The following is a 24,677-nucleotide window of genomic DNA, read 5'->3' as shown; positions in this document are numbered from 1 at the left end:
TGATATGCCTGTGACTTCAGGTTTTCTTCTGAATAGTTAAGCGACACTGATTTTATTTCGGGGAGGTGTTTCCCAGAGAAGTAGTCACTAGTCGGCACTCCTGGGGGAACTATCAGTTCTGGACTAGGGCATTAACCAAAACATTCAACAAGTCAACTTCATTACACAAGTCGACTCTCACCAGGGAAAGTCAAGTCGAAAAAAACACAAAAAAACTAAAAACATATATTTTTTTTTAAGGCTGGGACTTTAACTGATTAATTGCGATTAATTAATGACAGAAAATTTACGCGATTAAAAAGATTAACGCATTTTAATCGCACTTCGTTTTTGCACCACAGAACCTTCAGTTTCGGGCATACCGATCATAGCGATGCACCAACCAAGAAGAGACAACAAACGCAAAGGGAGAAGTAGCCGATCAGAGCGCTTTGCTTGGCCCAGTGGATGCGAAATTTAGATTTCGCATCCAAATTTAGACACTCGTTGATTCACTCATACAACAAAATGTGTTTTACTTGAAAAAAAAAAACGCTTCTCAGGTCAAATATCGATGTGCGATTAAAATGCGATTAATTGTGATTAATTAATCAGAGAGCCTGTCATTAATTAAGATTACAAATTTTAATCGCATCCCAGCCCTAATTCTTTTATCATTATGTTTTGCTCCATGTGTACGTGTGTGTACAGCATTCAAACTGTAGGATTGCTTATCGTCAAGGAAAGAATGATTCTCTCCTTTCCCAACTGTGTTTTTTCAATGGAATTGAGCACAGGGTTTCGGGTTTTGTCCCCCCCGCTCACGCACAGTGTGATGACATCATCAAACTATAAAGTCGACTTCAACTCAACTTTTTACTGAGTCGACTTCCAAAAATCACAAGTCGTTAATGCCCTATTCTGGACTGGAGACAAACACATGTAGTCTGGTGGATTGAGAGGAAAATCTTTTTCATAAAAGTATGAAACTTGTACATTTTTGGTCCCTGATCATTTTCAGATATTTGTAACACATTGGTACACATTATATATCTAATGTCATGTAATCAAGACAGATCTGTAAGATATTTCATATTCTGTCTTGATTGGTGAATTCCAAACATAATACAGTAACACAATAATAACTGGCAGAGACATTTGCTCTCATTTTCTAATTTGATTTGTTTCTATCCTGTGCTTTTCTCATTGCTCTTCCTCTTTCCTGAAAACTATGGAGCTTGAACAAAACATAATAATAAATGTAACCCACTTTATATCGTAAACTTGTAATGTGACAATAAAGCTGATTCTGAACCAAATGGTTAACATGCAACGTGTTGCTGATTTCCTCAAACGATATCTTATAACTATATCACAAACCTAGTAAAAGAAAAAGAAAATAATGCGTGAGGTTAACAGCTGACGGACAATTAAATAATTTAGATCATATCTAATAGTCTGGCTGCCAACAGACCTTTTTTGGCTTAAGTAAGACATTTTGTATATAGTTATTATTATTATTATTATTATTTCCTAAAATCTTGTCTATAGATTCATGAAACCACCTGCTGACCGGCTGTCAGCATTAGTTTGGGCCCATGAGCCCAATGAATATTTTTCATGCAAAACAAATGCCTGCAATGGATTCAGAATCATTAAAAACCCCTAGTTTGACACCTCGCATGCTACTTAAAGCAGATTATTTGGGGGGTATTTTTTTTCTCCTTTACAGTATAGTGCAGTGGTTCTCAACCTGTGGGTCGGGACCCAAATTATTTTGGGGGGTCCCCAGATGATTTAACTTAATGTGCAACATTATTTTCTCACTCAACAGTAAACACACCAACATAAAGTTTAAGTGTATAGAAGGTATCTGCACATTTCTAAAGTGACAATTTAAGGACTTTTTAATACCTCTAAAACGATAAATTAAACATTGGACAAATTGTCAAATATTTGAGGCAGAAATTGTGAAAATAGCCGATCTACATGCTCACAGCGATCCGTGAGATCTGCTGTTTTCACAATAGAACCATGTTATCTTAGTGCTCGTCAGGGTGTTGGGTCCCAAGTTAAAATATGATTATGTTGGGGGTCACAGCCTGAAAAGGATGAGAACCACTGGTATAGTGTATAGTAAGTGATGGGCCCCAAACTTTTACCCCCTATAAAATAAATTGCTCAATGCTGACAGGTGGTCAGCAGGTGGAGTCATGACTTTATGTATATAGACAATATTTAAAACTATATAGGTCTACCAAATGTCATACCCCACCTCAGGGGCAGCCAGACTATAAACCAGCCTGAAGGAATCAAAGGTCGTTTAAAGCAGCAGTGCCACAATTCTGCTGTTTATTACTGTTCTGTTATCTCTGTGGAGTTGATTCACGGACGGACACATGCAAACAAACAGGCGAACAGGAGTGAAAATATAACTTCTGGCTAACTGGTAATGTCAGTTTGCACTTGTGTATTTTATTGAGATGTGTGCAACATTGGACAATGTTTTGCTTTAAGCTATTTTATATTGTATATTATGTTCCCTTTTCCAGAAAACTAAATGGGTGGTTGTCTAATTCAGCTTCTACTTGGGGGGTAGCAGGATATAGGCCTATTCTGTCAGCCATTGAGAAACCTTGTGACATTTTGGCCGTACCATGAGCTTCTGTTTAGCGCTAGCGGTGTATTTTAATGTTATATGCCATGTTAATGTTCTTTGTTTAGCTACGGTTCAAGGCATGTTTGCATTATTAGAAGAATAGAGTCCGCAACACTGGTAATACTCAGCTCTGTTTTATTGCTTCAACGTTTCGATCCGTTTGGATCTTCTTCAGGAATAGTATCCACGCAAATGTTTGCATTATTGCATTGCATTTTTGGTTGCCGCCTAGTAGAAGATAAACTACTAGTGTGTGTGTGTGTGTGTGTGCGTGCGTGCGTGCGTGTGTGTGTGTGTGTGTGTGTGTGCGTGCGTGTGTGCGTGTGTGTGTGTGTGTGTGTGTGTGTGTGTGTGTGTGTGTAAAGGTCTCTGCTCTACCATGAGTGAGTCTGGAGAGAGATGGGGAGGAGTGGCCTCTAAAGGCATTCTGTCTGAACAACATGAGAGGTAATACACACATCCATCCACAACTTTCCAACATCCCATCGTTGGAATAGCCGAGACTGATCTACAAGCTCACAACGGTTGCATCTGCGACGCGACGTGAGCTTGTATGTCCGCTGTTAACCGGAAGTGTCCCGCAGATAATGCTACAGTAACCTCGCCGTTTGGTTTCTGCCTAAAGCGCGGAAACCACTAGAAGAAGTGGCGTCGCTTTGATTTGGTTCCCCCCGTTTGTTTCCCCAATCCCTATTAATGCTCAAGTAGCCTAATGTAGTCTTGCTAGTCGCTAACAGTTGGATTAAAAGATGCATATACCAAACACATTTTTCAAAAGCAAAACTACTCCGCATCAAGGAGTTTATTAGGTAGGCCCTAAAAGTATGTCCTTGAGGGCAGGGGAATATTTTGGGTTAAAACTGAATCCGGTTTGATCTTTCCGCCAAATTGTAGTCCTTTGTGTAGTACAACATGACATGTTGTGGTTTCCGCTCCAGACCGGTTACAACCCCGAAAAGTGAAGTGATCCCAGACTAATGCTACAGTAAAGTCTTGCGGAAACAGGTGGATAGACTATAGACCTTTTTTCCAGAGCGCTGGCGTGTAGTTGCGGTGTTGGCTCACCGCACGCACACACACACACAGACACACACACACACACACACACACACACACACACACACACAGGTCCCACTTTAAGCAGTTATGGTTGCCGATCTGAAATCGGTCTATAGTGGACAGTAACAAAGTATAGTCCTGGTGATGCCAGTGGTGATATGTCAATGGCGGAGAGCGCACTTCATGGCGCGTTCTGCTGGCACACTACTTGTGCACAAGGAGCAAGTTGGCACCTCGACAGAGTGAAGTTCTAGTTGATATTCATTTTATCAGGAAAGGGAGAAGCGCACGGTTGGTGCATATACTTTAATTTAAACCGTTTCGACTGTAGCAGTCTTCCTCGGGGTTTAGCATATACCCTTTGTATACTTGTTGTGTTCACACTTCAAGAAATAAATGATTAACAGGTGTTTATCAGAACATAGAGCTCTTATTTTAACAAGTTAATCAGACTGATCGATTGAGTTGATTATAAAAAAAAAAAGAAAAAAAAAAGATTACATATGTTTGGTGTCGATTATGTATAAAAAGAAAACATGTGTTAACAGTATAACAACAACAACAACACTTTAAATATCAATTCAACCCATTTTTCACCCAGTGCCAGCGCCTAAGCTGTAATCCTGGGCGCTACTTTCTCTCTGCCAACCTGGGGAGGGCCCCGAACTGAGCTCATGCTTCCTTCAGTGCATGAGGAGTGACAAGCCACTTCTTATCACCTGACAGGGGGGAGCTTCCCCGGCTGGACGTAGCGTGTGGAAGGAACACGTTATTCCAACCAGTTCCTTTCCCCTCCATCAGGCGCCCTGGCTGGCCAGGGGGAGGCATTAAACTAAATAGATGTATAACTGGTAACCCTAACCCTGATAATGTCTCTTTTTGTTTTTTAAAGATTTGTTTTTGGGCTTTTTATGCCTTTATTGATAGGACAGTAGACTGACAGGAAATGGGGAGAGATATGGGGAATGACATGTGGCAAAGGTCATCCGGATCAGGAATCGAACCGGCGATGCCAGCAGGCATCATAGCCAAGTATGTGGTATGTGCCCTGACCACCAGGCCAGCGGGCGCCCCCTGATAATGTCTCTTGTACCCAGCTGTAACTCCATGAAGAGTGACCAGTCCAAGATTGCACCTGTTGTCTTCAAAGATGGACACCATTATACTGACCAGAGAATGCAAAAAAAGGATATAATAATAATAATTACAGAATCAAGAAAGTTTTATTTGTCAGTAACTTATTATACTGGATGTGTGTGTGTGTGTGTGTGTGTGTGTGTGTGTGTGTGTGTGTGTGTGTGTGTGTGTGCGTGTGCGTGTGCGTGTGCATGTGCGTGCGTGTGTGTGTGTGTGTGTGTGTGTGCGCGTGTGTGCGTGCTTGCGTGTGATTCCTCTACAGAGACCAACAGAAGGAGGAGGTCAGTGATCAGTCTGTTCAGGAGCATCAAACTGATCTGGTGAGTCAGTTTACAACATATTTACTTAATACTTGGTTAAAAAAAGAAGAAACGGATGTTTTGAACACTATAAGTTTAACTGAATAATAATGTAATGTGTTATTGTCGGAGGGTTCTCTGGAGCAAGAGAAGACGCTCCGCATGGACCTGGAGAGGGCTGAGAGAGTCAACAGAAAGCTGGAGGAGGATCTGAAACGGGCCCAGAAAACCATCATGGATCTGGAGGATGAGATCAAGAAGTAATGTGGTCAACCGTATGGGGGGGTGCTCTCCATTCAGACATGCTGCCATTCAGACACTAACTTCTAATGGTCTGAGTGGCAACACTTCCATAGAGGTTAGGGTTAGGGTTAGGTATAGTGTCTGAATGGGGAATTTGAATGGCAGCATGTAACCGTAACTCTGACAGTGTACAAATGGAACCAAATGGACCAAGACACTAACATGATGTACTGCAGTGTTTCTCAAACTTCAAAATGTCAAGGTCTCCCTTTAACTCTGACAGTATACAAATGGAACCAAATGGACCCGTCAGGGTCCGTTTGGTTCCATTTGTATACTGTCAGAGTTACAGACTTGTATGGGTCAATTAGCTACCCACAGAGTCCCGGGAATCCACTTTGATGTTTACTGTATTCCACAGAAAGGACTTTGAAATAGTCCAGCTCCTGAATAAGATTGATGATGAACAGTCTTCTACCTTTCTACAGAAGAAGATCAAAGAGCAGCAGGTGTTTTGCCACTCTACATGTGACTGTGTGTGTCTGTCTGTCTGTCCGAGCACAGCATTAAAATCTGCAGCTGATTGCAACACAAAAGGTGCAACCAATTACACAAATTAAACAATTCATGCGCACACGCATGCACACGCACGCACACGCACACACACACAGGCCCAACAGTCAGCACACTCATGAAGTACCGTTTGTATAGACCATCGCAGCGGAAGTGGTTTACGGATCCCACTAAAAAATCTTCCCCATAGACTTTTACAAAAATATTTATAACAATTATGTTAGGCCTATAACCAAGCCATCCATGATCGCAGTGAATCATGACCATCAAACCTTTGATCCTATGAGAAAACATATTTTAATATTAAATTATTTGTTATACTACATTTAATAACTATCCTTTGTTTAGCGATTTTCAAAATGTTCTATTCATAGAAACAAAGGTTTTATGGTCATGATTCACTGCAATCCTGGATGGCTTGGTTCTAGGCTTAACATATTTGTTATAAATATTTGCGTGAAAGTCTGGAAAATGAACAGGATTTTTTTTAGTGGGACCAGTAAACCACGCCCACTGCAATGCTCTATACCAGCGCCCACATATCAGATCAAATAGAGTAGTACCGCCCTGAAAAGCAGTGCATACACATCAAATACATTAGTAACGCCTGAATGTCAGCACACACTCATCAAACGGAATAGGCATTGGCTTAAACAAACTGGGTGTGAATCATTATTTTAATATCTTTATCTAATTCACTGAATGGGGACCACCTGGGTTACAAATGGACCCTTACACATCTATAAGTATGAGAGTGTACAAAATAATGAAACCAAATGCCCGCTTACATCAAATGAGGGTCCATGGTCTAATGCCTATACTGGGGGTCCTTTACCAGGGGCGGCCTTATTAATCTGGAGGCCCGTTTCAAGAACTATTGATGAGGCCCCCCCGCACCGCCGCCAGCGCACCGAGGCCACAGTAGCCGCGCAACAATCGCACACAGAAGTTGACCTATAGTCAATGACTGGCTGCTATTTATATATTATTATTAAATCACTACATAATGTTATAGCATTGACCTAAATGGTGTTATAGGATATATGATTATTAAAAAGTGTTATAAGTGTGTTGCAAGTTGAACAAGGCTTGCTGGCTAGCTCTTGGAGGCCCCCTGGTGGCTGAGGAACGTTTCAATTGAAACTGGTGAAACATGGCTAAGGCCTCCCCTGTCCTTGACATGCACAACGTTGAGAATCACTGAGTAAGAATAATAAGTAAGAGTGAATGAGGATTGTCACACGATAACCTAATATCATGGATTTGAAAGGCTCGCATTAAAGAACTGGAGGACGAGATGGAGGTCAAGGTTGAGACGCAGAGAGATGACCTCTACAGGGATCCGGAGGAGGAGGAGTCTGGTGGAGCCACCGCTGTTCAGATGGACATGAACAACAAGCAGGTAGAATAGTATGCATGTGTTATTACCAGGGCAGGAATTTCAGGGAGGCCATGAAGGCCATGGCCACCGTTGCCCCTCAGTTTGGCCTTGTGCCCCTCAAACCAATTTGCATGCCCTGAGGCCACAGTGGCCTTAATGCCCCAGCTGACTGTACCACTTTCTCCTCTGTCTCTTTCTTGTCAATATGTAGACACCAGTGTCTTTTGTTGAGTCCCCATTTTTAAACCATTCCAGTATCTTTGATTGGTGCAGGGCTGAGCATGGATCAGATTGTAAATATCAATTTATTGCAGCAGATAGTCTACATCCTTAACCCTTAAATTCAATTAATTACTTCAATGGATTAAATCTTGTTTTATTTGATGGCCTTCCTGCCTTGGTATTTGGCCTTTGTGCCAAACACCAAAGGCCAAGTGGCCACGCCAAATGAAATTCCAGGCCTGGTTATAACCACAGAGTAATGCTTATCCTTTATTCTATACTAAAAGAAAGTAGGAGTCCGTGTTGAAGAACTGGTAATTTAATAACAAAAAATAGATTCAATGAACAGAACATTCTCACAAATAGTAGTCCGATATTGACAAATTGGGCAGAGGAAATGATAGAGCTGCAATGTCTGACAATTTGGGGTAAAAAAGTGATGCATTGGGAGTGAGCTAGAGCTTTGTTCCCCGCTTACCTAACCCCTAATGCTAACCCTAGGCCTAACCTAAATCCCTAACCCTAAGGTAAGTTGGGAACATAGAACCTGGGGAACATAATGGATAGGAACCCTGCAACCCTAACTTCATGGAGTTTGAATCTTGCTGCTGGTGTACCTTTGTTTCCCACTTCAAAGCACGTCACGTTTTTTATTTCTCTGAGGTTAGGTTTAGGCATAATTGTTTGTGAGGTTATGGTTGTGAGGTTATGGTTATGGGTTAGGGTTTGGGTTAGGGATAGACACAATTTCGTCAAGATGTGCCGTCACACTGCTGACCTGACATATCAAATGTTGACATTTCAGGGCTACTGATAGTAACCTTGCCTACCAGGCTTTCTGGGGGAAAGCCTGGTGTTCGTTCACTACAGGCTGTTTGGTTTCCGCCTAATGCGCGGAAACCACTAGAAGAAGTGGCGTCGCTTTGATTTGGTTCCCCCCGTTTGTTTCCCCAATCCCTATTAAAATGCTCGAGTAGCCTAGTGTAGTCTTGCCAGTCGCTAACAATTGGACTAAAATATACCAAACATTCTTTTTCAAAAGCAAAACTACTCTGCATCAAGGAGTTTATTAGGTAGGCCCTAAAAGTATGTCCTTGAGCGCAGGGGAATATTTTGGGTTAAAACTGAATCCGGTTTGATAGTTCCGGCAAATTGTAGTCCTTTGAGTACTACAATATGACGTGTTGTGGTTTCCGCTCCAGGCCGGTTACAACCCCGAAAAGTGATCCCAGACTACTGATAGAACTGCAAAATGTGAGGAATTATGGAAGCGAGTACAGGTTGCAATGCAGGTTGTTGGTGTAAGTGAAGTACCATGCAATAACTACAGTTGTTTTACTTTTATTCTCAGGGTGATGTGGAAATGGCCTCTCCCAGCAGTCTCAAGTCCCTGTGTCCGTGTGGTCTGGGTATCTCCACCACTCCATGTGGACACTGTAACACCTGCATCAAACTTGAAGAATCAAATAGGCAGAAAACACCTTCCAACACAAACCAAGAACCTGCTAAACCAGACGAAGAAAAAACTGCCAACAAAATCCAAGAACCTGCTATACCAGATGACGAAAAAACTGCCAACAAAAACCAAGAACCTGCTACACCTTCCCTAACCCTCACCCAAATCCTAACTGTACTAGCTGTAATCCTAGGCATAATCCTAGCCTCAACCCTGTATCCGTTCAGCCCTGGGTCAGATCACAAGTTCCATCAATTTGAACCTCTGACAGAGGAATATGAAGGAATGGCTGAAGTTCAGCAGAAGATCCAGCAGAGACAACTGAAGATTCAGGAGCTCAAACACTCGGTGGAGCTCAGCAAGAAAGATGCAGACACAGTGATAGCAGACAGGATGAATGCCTTCACTGCTCTGATCGGCTGTATTGAGAGAAGCCAGGCTGAGCTCATCGGTGTGATTGAAGAGAAGCGTAAAATAACTGAAAAACAGGCTGAAGACTTCATCAAAGAGCTGCAAAATGAAATCACTCAGTTGGAGAAGCAGCTCTCACACACTGACCACCTCAACCTAGTCCTCCTCCTCCAGGGTGTCCTAACCATCAACACTCTTCCAACCGTCAAGGACTGGACAAACATCAAAGTCCATCGGTCTTCTTATGTGGGGACTGTGAGGACAGCTGTGGCTCAGCTGGAGAAGACACTCGGTCAAGAGATGGAGAAGCTGCGTGGTGCTGAGCTGTGGGTGATCCAGAAATATGCAGTGGATGTGACTCTGGACCCTAATACAGCACATCCTGACCTCAACCTGTCTGAGGATGGAAAACAAGCGAGTCATGGAGACACGAGAAATAATGTCCCAGACAACTCACAGAGATTCTCTAATAGTCCCTGTGTCTTAGGAAAACAAAGTTTCTCCTCAGGAAGGTTTTACTACGAGGTTCAGGTTAAAGGGAAGACTGAGTGGGATTTAGGAGTGGCCAGAGAGTACATCAACAGGAAGGAATACATCTCAGCGACCCCTAACGATGGTTACTGGACCATATGCTTTTGGAATGATAATAAGTACAGGGCTGCTGCTGGCCCTGCTGTCCTCCTCCCTGTAAGAGGGAAGGTCCAGAAAGTGGGGGTGTTTGTGGATTATGAGGAGGGCCTGGTCTCCTTTTATGATGTGGATGCCAGAGTTCTTCTCTATTCATTCACTGGCTGCACCTTCACTGAGAAACTCTACCCATTCTTCAGTCCCGGGTATAATCATGATGGTAAAAACTCTGCTCCTCTGATCATCTCACCTGCTTTTTACTTTTTATGACACCACAGATCATATCAGGAACAGCATACACATATCGTATATTCACACACTGGGTTCCCAACATGCACACGTACACAAAATAAACATCCTACACAAAAAGGGAAAAACTAAAACAATACAAAAATGAATAACATAAACTACAGCAATAAAAAACAAACATCACACGGAGAGAGAAGAGTCCAATGACTCGTATGACTCTTTTTTTTAAGTTGTGTAGTGTTCCAGATTACATTTTGTCTGCTCATTTCTTTGTTTCATCATTTCCCATTTCAACTGTTCATTTTGAATCCTGTATGAGTTCTCTCTCCTGATTGGATGACATTGGTAGGGCCTAAGGCAAGCCTGAATAGGCAGTTTCACATTATGAAACAGGCTACATTTTACTAAAGCAGCAATACATTTTGAATCCTGTATAAGTTCTCTCTCCTGATTGGATGACATTGGTAGGGCCTAAGGCAAGCCTGAATAGGCAGTTTCACATTATGAAACAGGCTACATTTTACTAAAGCAGCAATAAATCAATACAATTGCAAATCCTATCAAATGAGGCTTCATGGATCTATATCCAACCTAACTGGAATGTTATCCTAATTTAGCTCAAAACCCCGGCAGAAGTGGATGTTTTAATGAACAAGTTGACAACATTTTCCTCTCTGGATTATTTGACAATTGACAGCGTGAGAAATAAGATGTGTGAGTGAGTGAGTGAGTGCGAGAGAGTTGGCAGCGGTGTATTAAATATGTCCCTTTAAGGGCATTAGCGACTTGTGATTTTTATTTTTGCCAGACCCATGAAATGGGTAGGCCTACATAAGCAAATGTCGGTCCGGGTTTTCTATATAAAGGGTATATATGATGATGACATGATGATGACATGCCTACAAAAGGCATGATGTCATAAATGATGATGACAGACAGGGGGTCTGGCGCAACCAGGTTGACCTGGTCTAGTTTATTTTGCCTTAGTAAAAAGTTGAGTTGAAGTCGACTTTATCGTTTGATGACGTCATCACATCACACACGACCCCCCAATTATTTTGGGGGGTCCCCAGATTATAACTTAATGTGAAACATTGTTTTCTCACTCAGCTGTAAACAAACCAACATTAAGTTTAAGTGTATAGAGGGTATCTTCACATTTCTAAAGTGCCAATTTAAGGACTTTTTAATACCTCTAAAATGGCAAATTAAACATTGTCCAAATTGTCAAATATATAGAGGCAGAAGTTGTGAAAATAGCCGATCTACATTGCGAGGCGTTGTGTGCATGTAGATCTGCTATTTTCACAACAAAACAGAACGTCTGGTGGGAGTTGACTTGTGGAATGAAGTCGACTGAGTCGATTTGTCGACTTTTTCGTTAATGCCCTAGTCTCTTTTACTTATCTCGTGCGAATAGATTTTTTTTTAAAATCACAAGTAATATATAAATACATATACGTAACTAATATGAGAGGGAATCAAAAGGTAATGGTAGCTCCTTCGACAAGGCAAATAAATGAAATAGAGATTGTTGGGAAAATGTGGATGAGATAGAATAGTAGGATGCTTTCCATGCCCCTTTATTTAAACAATGGTCCTATTAGAACCATAACATAATAATACAATCTATTTTTAGCCTTCTCTAAGCTAACTTGTTGCGACTGTAGGTTCAGCTGGCACATCTTGTTCCGTACGTCATTCTTTCCTTCTGTAGCGCCTCAATTTTGACGTCATCTCATGGTGATGGTGGTCACATACACAGAGATGACTGGATAATGACCTAGATCTCCATGACTTCTAGATCTGATTCCCAGATGATGCCCTGTTAGGGCAACCACACTAATAGAATCCCTTTTATGCCCATCAATATTAAGGCCATATCTGGGAATGCCCATATATGGACATATTGTGTCAGTTAATTTAACCAGTCCAACTTAAACAACCAACCGCAACTCGAATCACGCTTGCAAATGAATTCCGTCGTGCTACACCTCACCCTTTAGGGCTTTTTGCCCTTAGGTGTCTTTCTGTCTTATACTTTATTTTTGAATTCACCGGCCCTTCTTTGCCACTGTAAACTTGTGAATTGACAATAACGATGGTTCTCAATCTCACAGACTATTACAGTCAGTCTTGTGGTATACTTAGAGTATAAAGCTTGTGAAGGTATCTCTTGCAACACGTTTATAGCTTGTAGATCTGTCACTTTTTGTCGAGTGGAAATGATGCATGAGCAGCCTGCAGGCAGTGGCACATTGCAATAAAACATCCCAGAACCAAGTGTGTTTGCAGCTCTGTTTATTTCATAGTTTCATACTGGAATGTGAGCTGGACAAAAAGCGGGCTCTGCAGTGGGTGGTAATCCACTAAGGATGTTTTACTTCTTTTAAATAAATATGAATCATTGCCCTGGGTGATGCTGACAATCATGCCGCAAATGTGAACACAATAACAGAGCGCAGAAATATACAGTAAATTGCAGGTGCTCTATGAAAAACAAACCATCCTCCAGCATGGCAGTGTTACCTTCAAATTGGTGACCTGACAATCATGTGACCATAAACAACAAATGCAGAGACAGTGTAGTGCCTCATTAATCTAGAATCATTGGTTGCGACCGTCAGGGAGCAGTTTACTATGAAAACCTCCACCGTCCGTCCGTCCGTCCGTCCGTCCGTCACACCTTTGTGACCATCAACAAACGTCACACCTTTGTTGATGTTTAAATCGAAGAGTCTTGGTCAAATACTTCTGTTGGTTTCTGCACTGATCATTTATACAATTCAGCTGTGTTTGCTCGTGTCATCATGATGAGGTCATAAATCAGCCATGCCCAAATATAGATTTTACGGGTTTACATGCTTACTCAGTTATTCGTTATGTGAAAGTCCTATGACGTCTATGATATCTGACATCATCATACATACATTCCCTTTTATGCCCATAAATGGAGATCCCCTCTGTAGAACCAGCCACTGACATCACTGTAATGTCAGGGGAACCAAATCCCTTTTATGCCCATATGGAGATCCCTGTGATGCCAGGGGAACCAAATCCCTTTTATGCCCATATATGGAGATATGGAGATCCCCGTGTTGCCAGGGTAACCAAATCCATTTTATGCCCATATATGGAGATCCCTGTGATGCCAGGGGAACCAAATCCCTTTTACGCCCATATATGGAGATCCCTTATGTCATCAATATTAAGCCCATATCTGTGAATATCCTTGGGTACCAGATGTCTCCATATATGGTTAAATGGTCCGATATACATCACTGGCCAGAAGACCAAGAAATGGTGCAACCTCGCCCTTTGCTTTTCTCCCTATAGGCATCTTACTGGTAGGTAGTTTAATGAGGAATGCAGTATGGTGGTAGGTAGGTAGTTATGGCCTTTGATGTAAGATTTTCACTTTCTAGGATAACTATATTTGCTATTCCCAGATGATGCCCTTTTAGGGTACCCCTCATGCCCATATATGGAGATCCCCAGGCTTTACTAATTAACATAAGTTTTATGCCCATATATGGAGATCAGTGTCCCAATGTCATCAGATATATGGGCATAAATGGACACAGGCAAACTAGATGGGCTGTATGGATATCCAGATGTGTGATGTAAGTGTTTTATTCCAAATGTGGCACCCCACAGACATATTTCCAGAAACAAAATCCCTTTCATGCCCATATATGGAGATTTCTGATGTCATCAATCCCAGGCCCTGTAAAAAACATGGTTGCTATGGTATGAGCAACTTATGTCTCCATATATGGAGATTCAACTTCAATGAGTAACCATGGCAAACTGTCAACTGCCCGTATGTCTTGATAATTGGTAAAACAAACTTTTGGCCTATTTGTGGAGATAAGCGACCAACGGTCGCTTATCTCCCGATTAGGGAGTCTTACTGGTAAACCTAGAATCAGTGTTAATGTAGGCCTAATAAGTAACAAAATAACCTGGTATCTGTCTAACAAACATGCAATCTAAGGGCCGGATCTAGGCATAGGCAAGGAGGGACAATGCCCCCCTAAATGCCCTGTCTGCCCCACCAAACATGATGGCAATCATGGCATGCAAAAATTTCAAAAATATTTAACTATTTAAAATGTTATGCTCGGTAGATGCATAGGCGAAAATGCCACGGGGGTCGGGGTGGACACTAGACTGACATTTGACAGGAAGTCCCGTGGGATTCCCGCAGGACAGGAGTCACATTTTGTATTAGTGCCAGGATCGGGACGGGACAGGAATGAAAATCAACAGGAGTGGGCAGGAACGGGAATCATCCCAGACCAGTTCATCAAATTGCAGAAATAAATTGCAAAGGAAAGTGAGGTCTTTGAACTGCGAACATTATAAAATTATACATTATATAATAACCAGTAAGACTCCCTAATCGGGAGATAAGCGACCCTAGGTCACATGTATACACAAAGAGCAATGTGTAGACATACTGTGTACCGATGTGCGTGATTTTAGGGCAAAATCTGTAGGAGCAGTGTCCAAAAATGTGTTTTGCAAGAATCGGCCTCATGGTGGCGCTAGAAGAGGGCCATGTGAGAAATGAGGGGTGGGGTTTCCGCATTGCCTTGGCGGACGAATAGGTACCGGCCCCGGCTCTCCCGGACGCTCCTAGCCCGAGTTATGGCATTTTATGTGAGCTGCAGTGGAGGGGGTCCTCCACTGGGGGCGCCACCACTTTTGCATCCGTTCTGGAGCACCAGGAGTCGGTGGTCCCCGGGAATTCCCCGTGAGCAGCCCCGTTGGGGTGGTCATTTGGTCATTTTTGCACATTTGGTCATTTTTTACATCTGGGGGTCCCCCAGGGACCTGGGGGTCCCTGGGGCTCCGGGGGTCCTTGGAGGTTGTAGTTTGGCAGGCAAGGAGTGTGTGTGTAAAATCTGGCATGGATCGGGTCAACGGGTGCAGAGATATGAGCAGGGAAAAAGTGTGACGTGTGACGTGTGAGCACATTTGGTCATTTTTTACATCTGGGGGTCCCCCAGGGACCTGGGGGTCCCTGGGGCTCCGGGGGTCCTTTGAGGTTGTAGTTTGGCAGTCAAGGAGTGTGTGTGCAAAATTTGGCATGGATGGGGGCAACGGTTGTGGAGATATGAGCAGGGCAATAGTGTGACGGACTCACTCACAGACAGACAGCCCGTGGAGGTTTTGGTAGTAAATGCGACCTACGGTCGCAATAAACATGATATCAAATATAATATGGATCAAAATAGAAAAACATCTGCATTTTTCGGGAGCGGGATGTGAAATTGAGTGATTTTGACCAGGAGCGGGATGGGACCAGGAGTCATTTTACAGGAGTGGGACAGGACGGGATTTCTTTTTTTACTCTGGCCCAGGATTGGGATGGGATAACTCTATGGATGGGACAGGATTTTTTCTGCGGGAGTGGGACGGGACCTTATTATTATAGCTCTATGGACGGGACAGGAGTGAAAATCCACTCCTGTGTCATTACATCCTCTAGTGGACACATCCCACTCCAAGATCACTCCGTCCCCCCCAGTCACTCCCAGAAGTCCCCCCGTCCCCTCCAGTCAGGGACCGGAGTGGTCTAAATTCTGAAATCATGCACTAAACACGATCAAAGCGATTTACGATGCTTTTTGAATGATTTATAGATGCTATTATATGAGAACACCCCTCTGTTTTCCTGCAAAATGGTTTGGTCTGTGTTGCCAAGTTCTTAGAAACAAGCAGCCAGCTATATGAAAACCACAATATTCCAGGGTGGTTTTCATATAGTCTGGGATCGCTTCCAATTTCGGGCTTTTGATCCGGTCGGGAGCGGATGACGTCCTACGTCATTTTGTATTCAAAACGGACTACAATTTGGCCGGAACTACCGACCGGAATCAGTTTTAACCTGGTTTTGCGCATGCGCTAAACTGGGATAAAACTGATTCCGGCGGTAGTTCCGGCCAAAGTGTAGTCCGTTTACATCCGGTCTAGACCGGATCAGACGACCTGTTTAGTAAACGAATACCAGGCTTTCTCTCAGGAAAGCCTGGTGAGGCGAGGTTAGTTTTCATATAGCTGGCTGCTTGTTTCTCTCGCAAAATCTGGCAACATGTCTACGGTCTATGGATTTTCGTTTGCTGCAAGCCTGGTAGGCGAGGTTATTTGCTGCCTGCTAGGAAATGAAAGTTAACTTATATTAAGAAACCACAGGAGACTGCTGCTACAGCTGAAACTGAAACACAATATTTATAACTTTGGTTCTACCATTTCAAAGAGTTAATATAAGGAATGCAGCCACCCTGGACAAGGAAAGGATTATGTTGTTGTTTTTGTTGCCACCCTGGCATGCACAAGGAAACTAAAGGACTTTGTTGTTACTTTTGGGCTGTGTGTGAGAGGACTGGAGGAGGAGGAGGAAGGATATTCAATTCTCAAGGTAATGAATGACATTTATACCGTATTTGTTCTGGACTGGCGGCCTGTTGTGCCAACTGCTTGTGGGCTGTATTATTGCATTGTGTGTTCAGTGTTCTGACGGCTGGGCGGCTGTCATGCTTCGTTCTGAGTAGGCTACTGTATTTTATTGTGGCCAGTGTTTTGAGTGATGAACGGTCGCTGTGTCGCTGTGCCAAATTGCTGCTATAGTCGGTGACGGTGTTCTTGAGGCAAAAAGTTAACCATAGAAACATGAAAGAAACGTTGGTTATGACGAGAGGACTGTTTAATGTCAGAGTGTTTGTGTTGAAGTGTCTCTGAGAATACATGAAAGGTCGACCTAAAACAAAGTCGACCCAAACTCGTTTCCCAACGGGTCTGTGGCCTTATAAGCTAGATGCAGAATAGACAAAAATCTAATCTTTGCTTCTGGGGGTCCCTGGAACTATATATATATATATATATATATATACACACCAGTAAGACTCCCTAATCAGAGACACATACAGCTACTGTGCGGACGTATCGCTGCTTGCTCCCGCTTAGGCTCGCTTGTGCTTACATTCTTCTGCTGATACTGATGTTTTATTTTTTCTCTGAGAAACTACAAATGGATCTTGGATAATTATAAAACTCCGGGATTGTTTTGCTGTACTGCAATATACTATTTTTTGCCACTTGGTGACTGGATACGTAGCATCTAGCTAACTAGCAAGATGGCCGGACCAACCATTTCTACAAGGGTTTATCAGAAACTGCTTCAGAGGATTGCAGTACTGGAAACGGAATTATTCCAATTAAAACAAACCCAAAGACTGGATAAACCACTCGCCTGGAATTCCCTTGGTGCAAAGCCAAAGATGAAAGAACGGACGACGGGCAGGACACCCTCCCAAAGCCCTCTTATCACCGACGAATGGCCGGAATTACCCCGGCACAGCGCTGCTTCGACCCCCCTTCATAAATGGGCAACTGCCAAGGGGAAAAACACTGCTAAAAAGTCAAACGCAGTCCAATCTCCACACACACCGAGTGTGCAGCTGGCAAACAGATTCACGCCACTGGCCGAGGATGACAGGGGTAGCATCTCCCCAAGCTGGCTAACAGAACAGCTACTAGAAGCCCCCCGAAGTCCCCCTGTTGACAGAGAGAACGTCCCACCCAGCAGGGTAAGAACCACCTCAGTGATTGATCCTGACATTTTGATTGTGGGCGATGCTGCTTTAAAAGGTGTCAAAAGCATAAGAAAGAAGAAGGCAAAAGTTATGTGTTTTCCCAAAGACACAGTCTCTGACATGAAAGACAGAATTCTGGATCTTGTCAACAAACACCAAACGGTGAAAACCCTGATTCTACATACTGGCACATATGACACAGAAGAAAAACAGTCAGAAATCTTAAAGGAGAATTTCAGGGCTCTATTCAACACATTGAGCTTCCTGAACAGTGACATAGAGCTTTGGATCAGCGGTCCCCTACCGCCTATGAGAGGCACAGACGAGAATTTCAGCAGACTGTTCTCTCTGAGCAAATGGCTTTTAGCTGCATGCACCGACAAAAATGTGCATTTTATTGACAACTTCAGTTTTTTCTTCGACAGAAGACACCTATTTGCTGATGAACGGCAACTAAATAAGCTAGGAGCAAAGATATTTTTGCAGAATGTTCTCCATGCTCTGGCCTTGGCCAGAACACAGCAATCCAAAACAACAGATTGTGATGAACAACTCTTATCTGCAACCCACGAAGAATCCATAACAAGAGATAGTGTTATGGTTACTGAACTGCCCCCCTCGGCCGAGGGGGGAACGGCCTTGGTGAACGGAGGAGCTACCGTTGTCCCTGCCCTCCCTGACGAGGAACTGATTATGGTGAACGGAGGAGCTTCCGTTGTCCCTGCCCTCCCTGACGAGCATGACAGTATGGTTACTGAACTGCCCACATCGGCCGAGGGGGGAACGGCCTTGGTGAACGGAGGAGCTACCGTTGTCCCTGCCCTCCCTGACGAGGAACTGAATATGGACAACATCTCCGCTGAAGAGTGGAGTAGACGAATGAATGCAGAGTTGGAGTCACTCAGGGAAATGTTCGAAGAGGACAGTAATGAAGAAGAGTTTTGTGGATTCCCTGCTTCAGCCGTGGCTGGCCCGAACAGTGAGCAAAGTGAACTGGCAACTGACAACGGAGAGTTGACAGAGGAAGAGGAGGGGGCGGGTACAACCGCCCCATCACCCCAATCCTCCTCTTTCTCCCTATCTCCAATGCCTCTTCTAGAATTCACGAATGGAATGAATGAACTCATTAACACTGCGTTAAAAATGACCCCGGCCAGACACACGGTCAATGGCCCGGCGGCACAACCACCACAGGACAAACGCCCGGCACCACAACCACCATCCCTGAAAACGCCTGAAATTGCCCCGGCCGTGCCCCAGAAATCTGTGGCCTGGGTGTTTTCGCCCCCACCCATCCCTCCACGACCACAACGACAGAAGACCCAGGCCTCCCAGCTGGACAATACGTTTAGCCGTTGATGTCAGCTGGGTCCATTATACCCAGCAACTAACGTATCTGGACCCGATGCTCCTTCAAGCGCTTTTATTAAGCAGGCTCACAACATTTCTACTGTAATTTCAAATAGAGAGTCCAGGATAAGCAGTGGCTCTGCTAATTTAGCTAACTTAACTTACATTCCCTGTAGGGGCTATAGTACAGTAAAATGTCATAAAATAAACCTGGCACTTTTTAACATCAGGTCACTTTTAAACAAGTCCTCCTCTGTAAATGATATAATCTGTGAAGAGAAATTAGATATAATCTTTTTAACAGAGACATGGCTGGGCAACGATGGAGCTTTTGCACTTGGCGTCGCCTGCCCACCAAACTATCACTTTATTCAATCAGTGCGCGAAGGAAAAAGAGGCGGAGGCTTGGCATACATTTTCTCTGACATTTTTAAATTCAAGTGCCTGTCCTTTGGAAGTTTTTCATCCTTTGAATATCAAGCTAACTTATTTGAGAGTCAATCCTCTGTTCTAATGATTACGATATATCGCCCACCAAAATGTAGCAAAGCCTTATTTCTTACAGAAATATCTGAACTTCTATCTATCTGTTCCACGGACTATGAGAGAACCCTTATTGCTGGTGATACTAACTTGCATGTGGACACTGTTACTGATCTTACAGCTATGAGTTTCTTACAGTTACTGCATTCCCTTGATTTTGATCAGCATGTTACCGGGCCAACCCACAATCAAGGCCACACCCTTGATCTTGTGATTTCTAAAGGGCTAAATATTTCTATGGACAGGATTATCGCTAAGCCTGATTTATCAGACCACTATTTACTGTGTTTTAATATGACTGTCTCTGATCTAGAAAAAAACAATAGAGAATATACTATAAAAAAGAGATTTTTCGGTTCCTCGGCAGCAGAAGAGTTTGCCAGCCTTCTTGCGTGTGCACCCCGCCTTCCTGATATTCCCTCAGTAAATGATATGGTTCAACGTTTTAATCTTAAATTGGAGTCAGCTCTGGATATAGTGGCTCCTATGAAAACTAAAAAGAAATATAATTCCAAAGTAACACCCTGGATAAACGATCATATACGTTCACTCAAAAAACAATGCCGCAGAGCAGAGCGAGCTTGGAGAAAAAATAAATTAACTATCCACCTACAGATATTTAAGGCGTCAACAGCCACCTATAATAAAACCATGCGTCTGGCTAGGCAGGCCTATTTTTCCGGAATTATTAATGAGAATAAGAACAATGCTAGGGTCTTATTCTCTACCATTGAACGCCTTTTAAACCCCCCCCAGTCCTACAAGCAGTCACTCCCTGCCTCTAAAGCAAAGTGTAATGAGTTTGCATCCTTCTTTGACAACAAAATTGTTAACATTCGAGCTGGTATTACGAATAATACTGTCACAAATGCAAATGCGGTTAATGGTGCCATGTGTAAAAGCATCGATAAATCTAGGGGGAGCCTAGTATCATTTTGTGCAATTGATGAAGAGGAACTTCGTAAAACCATATCGCAAATGACATCGTCTTCTTGCTCGCTGGATGCAATACCCACGCCGTTTCTTAAAGAGGTTGTAGACTGTGTTATTGAAGATATCCTAAAAATAGTAAACAGCTCTATACAATCAGGTGTCTTTCCAGACTCACTGAAAACGGCTGTAGTTAAACCCTTACTCAAAAAACCCAACCTTGACCCGTCCGTGCTGGATAATTATCGACCCATCTCTAATTTGCCTTTTCTGGGCAAGGTCCTAGAAAAAATTATCTTTCATCAATTGGATGTGTTTCTGCAGAACAATAAGGTGCACAACAAATTCCAATCCGGCTTCAGGAAAGGACACAGCACAGAAACTGCACTTTTAAAAGTTATTAATGATCTTAGGGTGGCTGCTGATAACAAAGATGTGTCCGTTCTCCTACTGCTGGACCAATCGGCGGCTTTTGACACAATTGACCATACAATTCTAATACAACGTCTCGAACACTGGGTAGGACTGTCAGGTACAGCTCTGTCCTGGTTTTGCTCTTATCTGACAGGCAGAAGCTACTCTGTTAATCTAGCTGACTTCGAGTCAAACAAACACAACATCTGCTCTGGTATTCCACAGGGCTCGATTCTTGGTCCTTTATTATTCTCCCTCTATATACTGCCGCTGGGAGAACTTATTTCCGCTCACGGTGTGAATTTCCATTTCTATGCTGATGACACCCAGTTGTACCTTTCGGTGGCTACGGACGACCCCTGTGCTCTAGACCCATTGCTGACGTGCGTGTCCAGCATAAAATGCTGGATGAGTGAGAACTTTCTCAAGCTAAATGAGGACAAGACAGAAGTTCTCATAATAGGTTCTACTGCCCAGAGAGAATCAATAATAAATAGACTTGGTAACCTGGCTAAAGAAAATAACACCTCTGTTAAGAACCTGGGGGTGATCATTGATGCTGAATTAAATTTTAATACACACATTAATCATGTCACGAAGATTGCCTTCTTTCACCTTAGAAATATTGCGCGAATTAGAGCCTATCTGTCGCTGAACGATGCAAAAACGCTGATCCACGCTTTTGTTTTCTCTCGGCTTGATTACTGCAACGCACTTCTCTCTGGTCTGCCAAAGAAAACAACTGACAGATTACAACTTGTTCAAAATGCAGCAGCCAGAGTTTTAACAAAAACTAAGATAAGAGAACATATTACTCCAGTTTTAGCGTCGCTACACTGGCTCCCGGTTGTTTTTAGGATTGATTTTAAAATTCTTTTACTTGTTTATAAAGCTCTAAATGGTCTGGCACCTTCGTACCTCTATAACTGCCTGCATAGATATGTTCCAACCCGCCCACTCAGGTCCTCTAGTGCAGACCTACTTGAGGTGCCAACAATGACATATAAAAAATATGGTGAAGCAGCTTTCTGCTTCTATGGACCGACAGCTTGGAATAAACTACCACTACACCTAAGACAGGCAGCCTCGGTGGATAGCTTTAAAGCACAGCTCAAGACCTATTTCTTTACTCTTGCTTTTAGCTAAATTTTTTAATCCCTATGCTGCTATTGACGTCCGCACGGCTCTGAAATTGTTCTTCAATGTTCTATGCTTTTATTTTTTCTTGCTTTATTGTAATCATTTTACTTATCTCTTTTTTATGTATTTTTTATTTCTATTTTACTTTTTCTCTGTTAAGCATGTGTGCTTCATTTTATGCTCTGTAAAGCACTTTGAGCTGCATTTCATGTCATGAAAGGTGCTATACAAATAAAGTTTTATTATTATTATTTTTATTATTATTAATCGGGAGATAAGCGACCGTTGGTCGCTTATCTCCACAAATAGGCCAAAAGTTTGTTTTACCAATTATCAAGACATACGGGCAGTTGACAGTTTGCCATGGTTACTCATTGAAGTTGAATCTCCATATGGAGATAACCTACGCATCACACTAAGTCTGACCTCACCAGCCCATATTTGGGCATGAGCAACTTATGTCTCCATATATGGAGATATGATGACATCACACAGTCCTCAGCCGATGATGTGGCGTGATGTCATACAATACACAAACGAGCCCTACAGTATAAAGGGGCAATTCTTGCCAGGAAAGAAGCATTTCTTCGACTCAGACCTTATCGCCAGGGTTGGCTTATAGCAGCTGTCGGTAGGACCATATATGGATTCTGTTAGTGTGGATCTCCTAACAGGGCATCATCTGGGATACAATCCCTTTTATGCCCATATATGGAGATCCCTAACAGAATCCCTTTCATGCCCATATATGGAGATCCCTAACAGAATCCCTTTTATGCCCATATATGGAGATCCCTAACAGCATCCCTTTTATGCCCATATATGGAGATCACTAACAGCTAACAGAATCCCTTTTATGCCCATATATGGAGATCCCTAACAGAATCCCTTTTATGCCCATATATGGAGATCCCTAACAGAATCCCTTTTATGCCCATATATGGAGATCCCTAACAGAATCCCTTTTATGCCCATATATGGAGATCCCTAACAGAATCCCTTTTATGCCCAGTTGGTTGCTAGGGTAAAAAAACATGGTTGCTATGGTAAACAGTTGGTTGCTAGGGTAAACAGTTGGTTGCTAGGATAAAACCATGGTTGCTAAGGTGGTTGCTAACGTATACTAACAGACCAGCAACAACAGACTGTTGCCACAGCAACGTACACAAAGGTTTGTGTACACATGTGGTGTGATGTCATACTGAAGATATATGACATCACACCGTACACAAACAAAGGTGTGACGTGTGACGTGTGACGGACGGACGGCCGGTGGAGGTTTTCATAGTAAACTGCTCCCTGACGGTCGCAATGAGCAGCTGATTCGTCAGTGCGTACTGGAGCATGTCATGATGAACAGGCGTTACACTGAGAAATGTGTCCATGGCAAAGATTTTGAAATATTAATATTAATACAATAAAATAAAAATATGAACAATACAAAGTTCTTATTTTGTTTCTGCAATGTGCGATGAAAGCAGTGACTGCACTTATAACCAATTATTCATATGGCTATGTCTTCAGGTTTTCTTCTGAATATTTAAAGGAGTCATCCAGACCAAAACTCATGTAGGGTTAAATCTGTCTTTTATCATACCCCTTTATACCTGCTTTATTCCATTTTTTTCATAGCTGCCCCTGTTGCTAGATTTCGGCTTAACCCTATATGTGTTTTGGTCTGGATGACTCCTTTAAGATACACTGATTTAATTTCGGGGAAGTGTTTCCCAGGGGGTAAAGAGGTAGTCACTAGTCGGTGTCGGTGATCCTGTGGGAACCATCAGTTCTGGAGACAAACACATATAGTCTGGTGGATTGAGACAAAAATTGTTCACTTTTTCATAAAAGTATGAAACTTCATACACTTGTACATTTTTGGGCCCTGAACATTTTCAGATATTTGTAACACATTGTTACACACTATCTATTGTCGTGTGATCAAGACAGATCTGCCCCATTTTTCCAAACATAATAGCTGGCAGAGACATTTCCTCCAAGGACCACTTTTCCTAATTTGATGTTTCTATCTGCTTTTCTCCAGTGGCGTCAGTTCAGAAAAAGCTAAGGTATGGCAACATGACTGGGACACCAGTCATGTTGCCATACCTTAGAATTTATTTTATTTTATTTTTTATTTTTATTTTTTTGTGGGCATGATGGGTAGCAAGGAATTTTATTTTATTTCCTCATGGGAAGGATGGGTAGGTAGCTTTTTTTTTTTTTTTTTTCCTATGGCAATGATCGATATGCTTCTTTTTAAATATATTCTGTTTTCCTGAGTTACCAATTTCTAAATCATTAAATGGTTCATGTACACTGCACTTACAAAATAGTGTCTGAACAGATGGGAGATGGGATAGATGGGTAGATGGGATCCGCAGGTCGTCGTCTCTGGGACCGAGAA

General features: G+C 42.7%; 1 protein-coding gene across 3 annotated transcripts; it reads left to right on the top strand.

Moving 5' to 3' along the window:
* The first annotated feature begins 2,307 nt into the window (after positions 1-2,307).
* On the top strand, positions 2,308-12,563 carry LOC308296440 (uncharacterized protein). Of its 3 annotated transcripts, XM_080739727.1 has the most exons (7): positions 2,308-2,428; positions 3,004-3,085; positions 5,097-5,154; positions 5,266-5,393; positions 5,798-5,885; positions 7,220-7,351; positions 8,904-12,563. In XM_080739727.1, the coding sequence occupies exons 2-7, from the start codon at positions 3,018-3,020 to the stop codon at positions 10,314-10,316; spliced, it is 1,887 nt and encodes a 628-aa protein (XP_080595853.1). In that variant the 5' UTR covers positions 2,308-2,428; positions 3,004-3,017; the 3' UTR covers positions 10,317-12,563. The 3 variants fall into 3 exon arrangements, with proteins under 3 accessions (XP_080595853.1, XP_080595855.1, XP_080595854.1); XM_080739729.1 differs by lacking the exons at positions 2,308-2,428; positions 3,004-3,085; positions 5,097-5,154 and having other exon boundaries at positions 5,278-5,393; positions 5,865-5,885; XM_080739728.1 differs by lacking the exons at positions 2,308-2,428; positions 3,004-3,085; positions 5,097-5,154 and having other exon boundaries at positions 5,356-5,393; positions 5,802-5,885.
* The last annotated feature ends 12,114 nt before the right edge of the window (positions 12,564-24,677 follow it).

The sequence above is a fragment of the Nannobrachium achirus genome (assembly GCF_963921795.1).
Source record: "Nannobrachium achirus genome assembly, chromosome: 13".
Classification (NCBI taxonomy): Eukaryota; Metazoa; Chordata; class Actinopteri; order Myctophiformes; family Myctophidae; genus Nannobrachium; species Nannobrachium achirus.
This window is presented reverse-complemented; position numbering and strand designations above follow the sequence as displayed.

Excerpts from the sequence above, each read along its gene's own strand:
- LOC308296440 (XM_080739727.1), top strand. The coding sequence starts at position 3,018 with ATGAGTGAGTCTGGAGAGAGATGGGGAGGAGTGGCCTCTAAAGGCATT. Across the intron at positions 5,155-5,265 it reads AGGAGCATCAAACTGATCTG|GGTTCTCTGGAGCAAGAGAA; the intron begins GTGAGTCAGTTT and ends TTATTGTCGGAG. Across the intron at positions 5,886-7,219 it reads AGAAGATCAAAGAGCAGCAG|GCTCGCATTAAAGAACTGGA; the intron begins GTGTTTTGCCAC and ends TGGATTTGAAAG.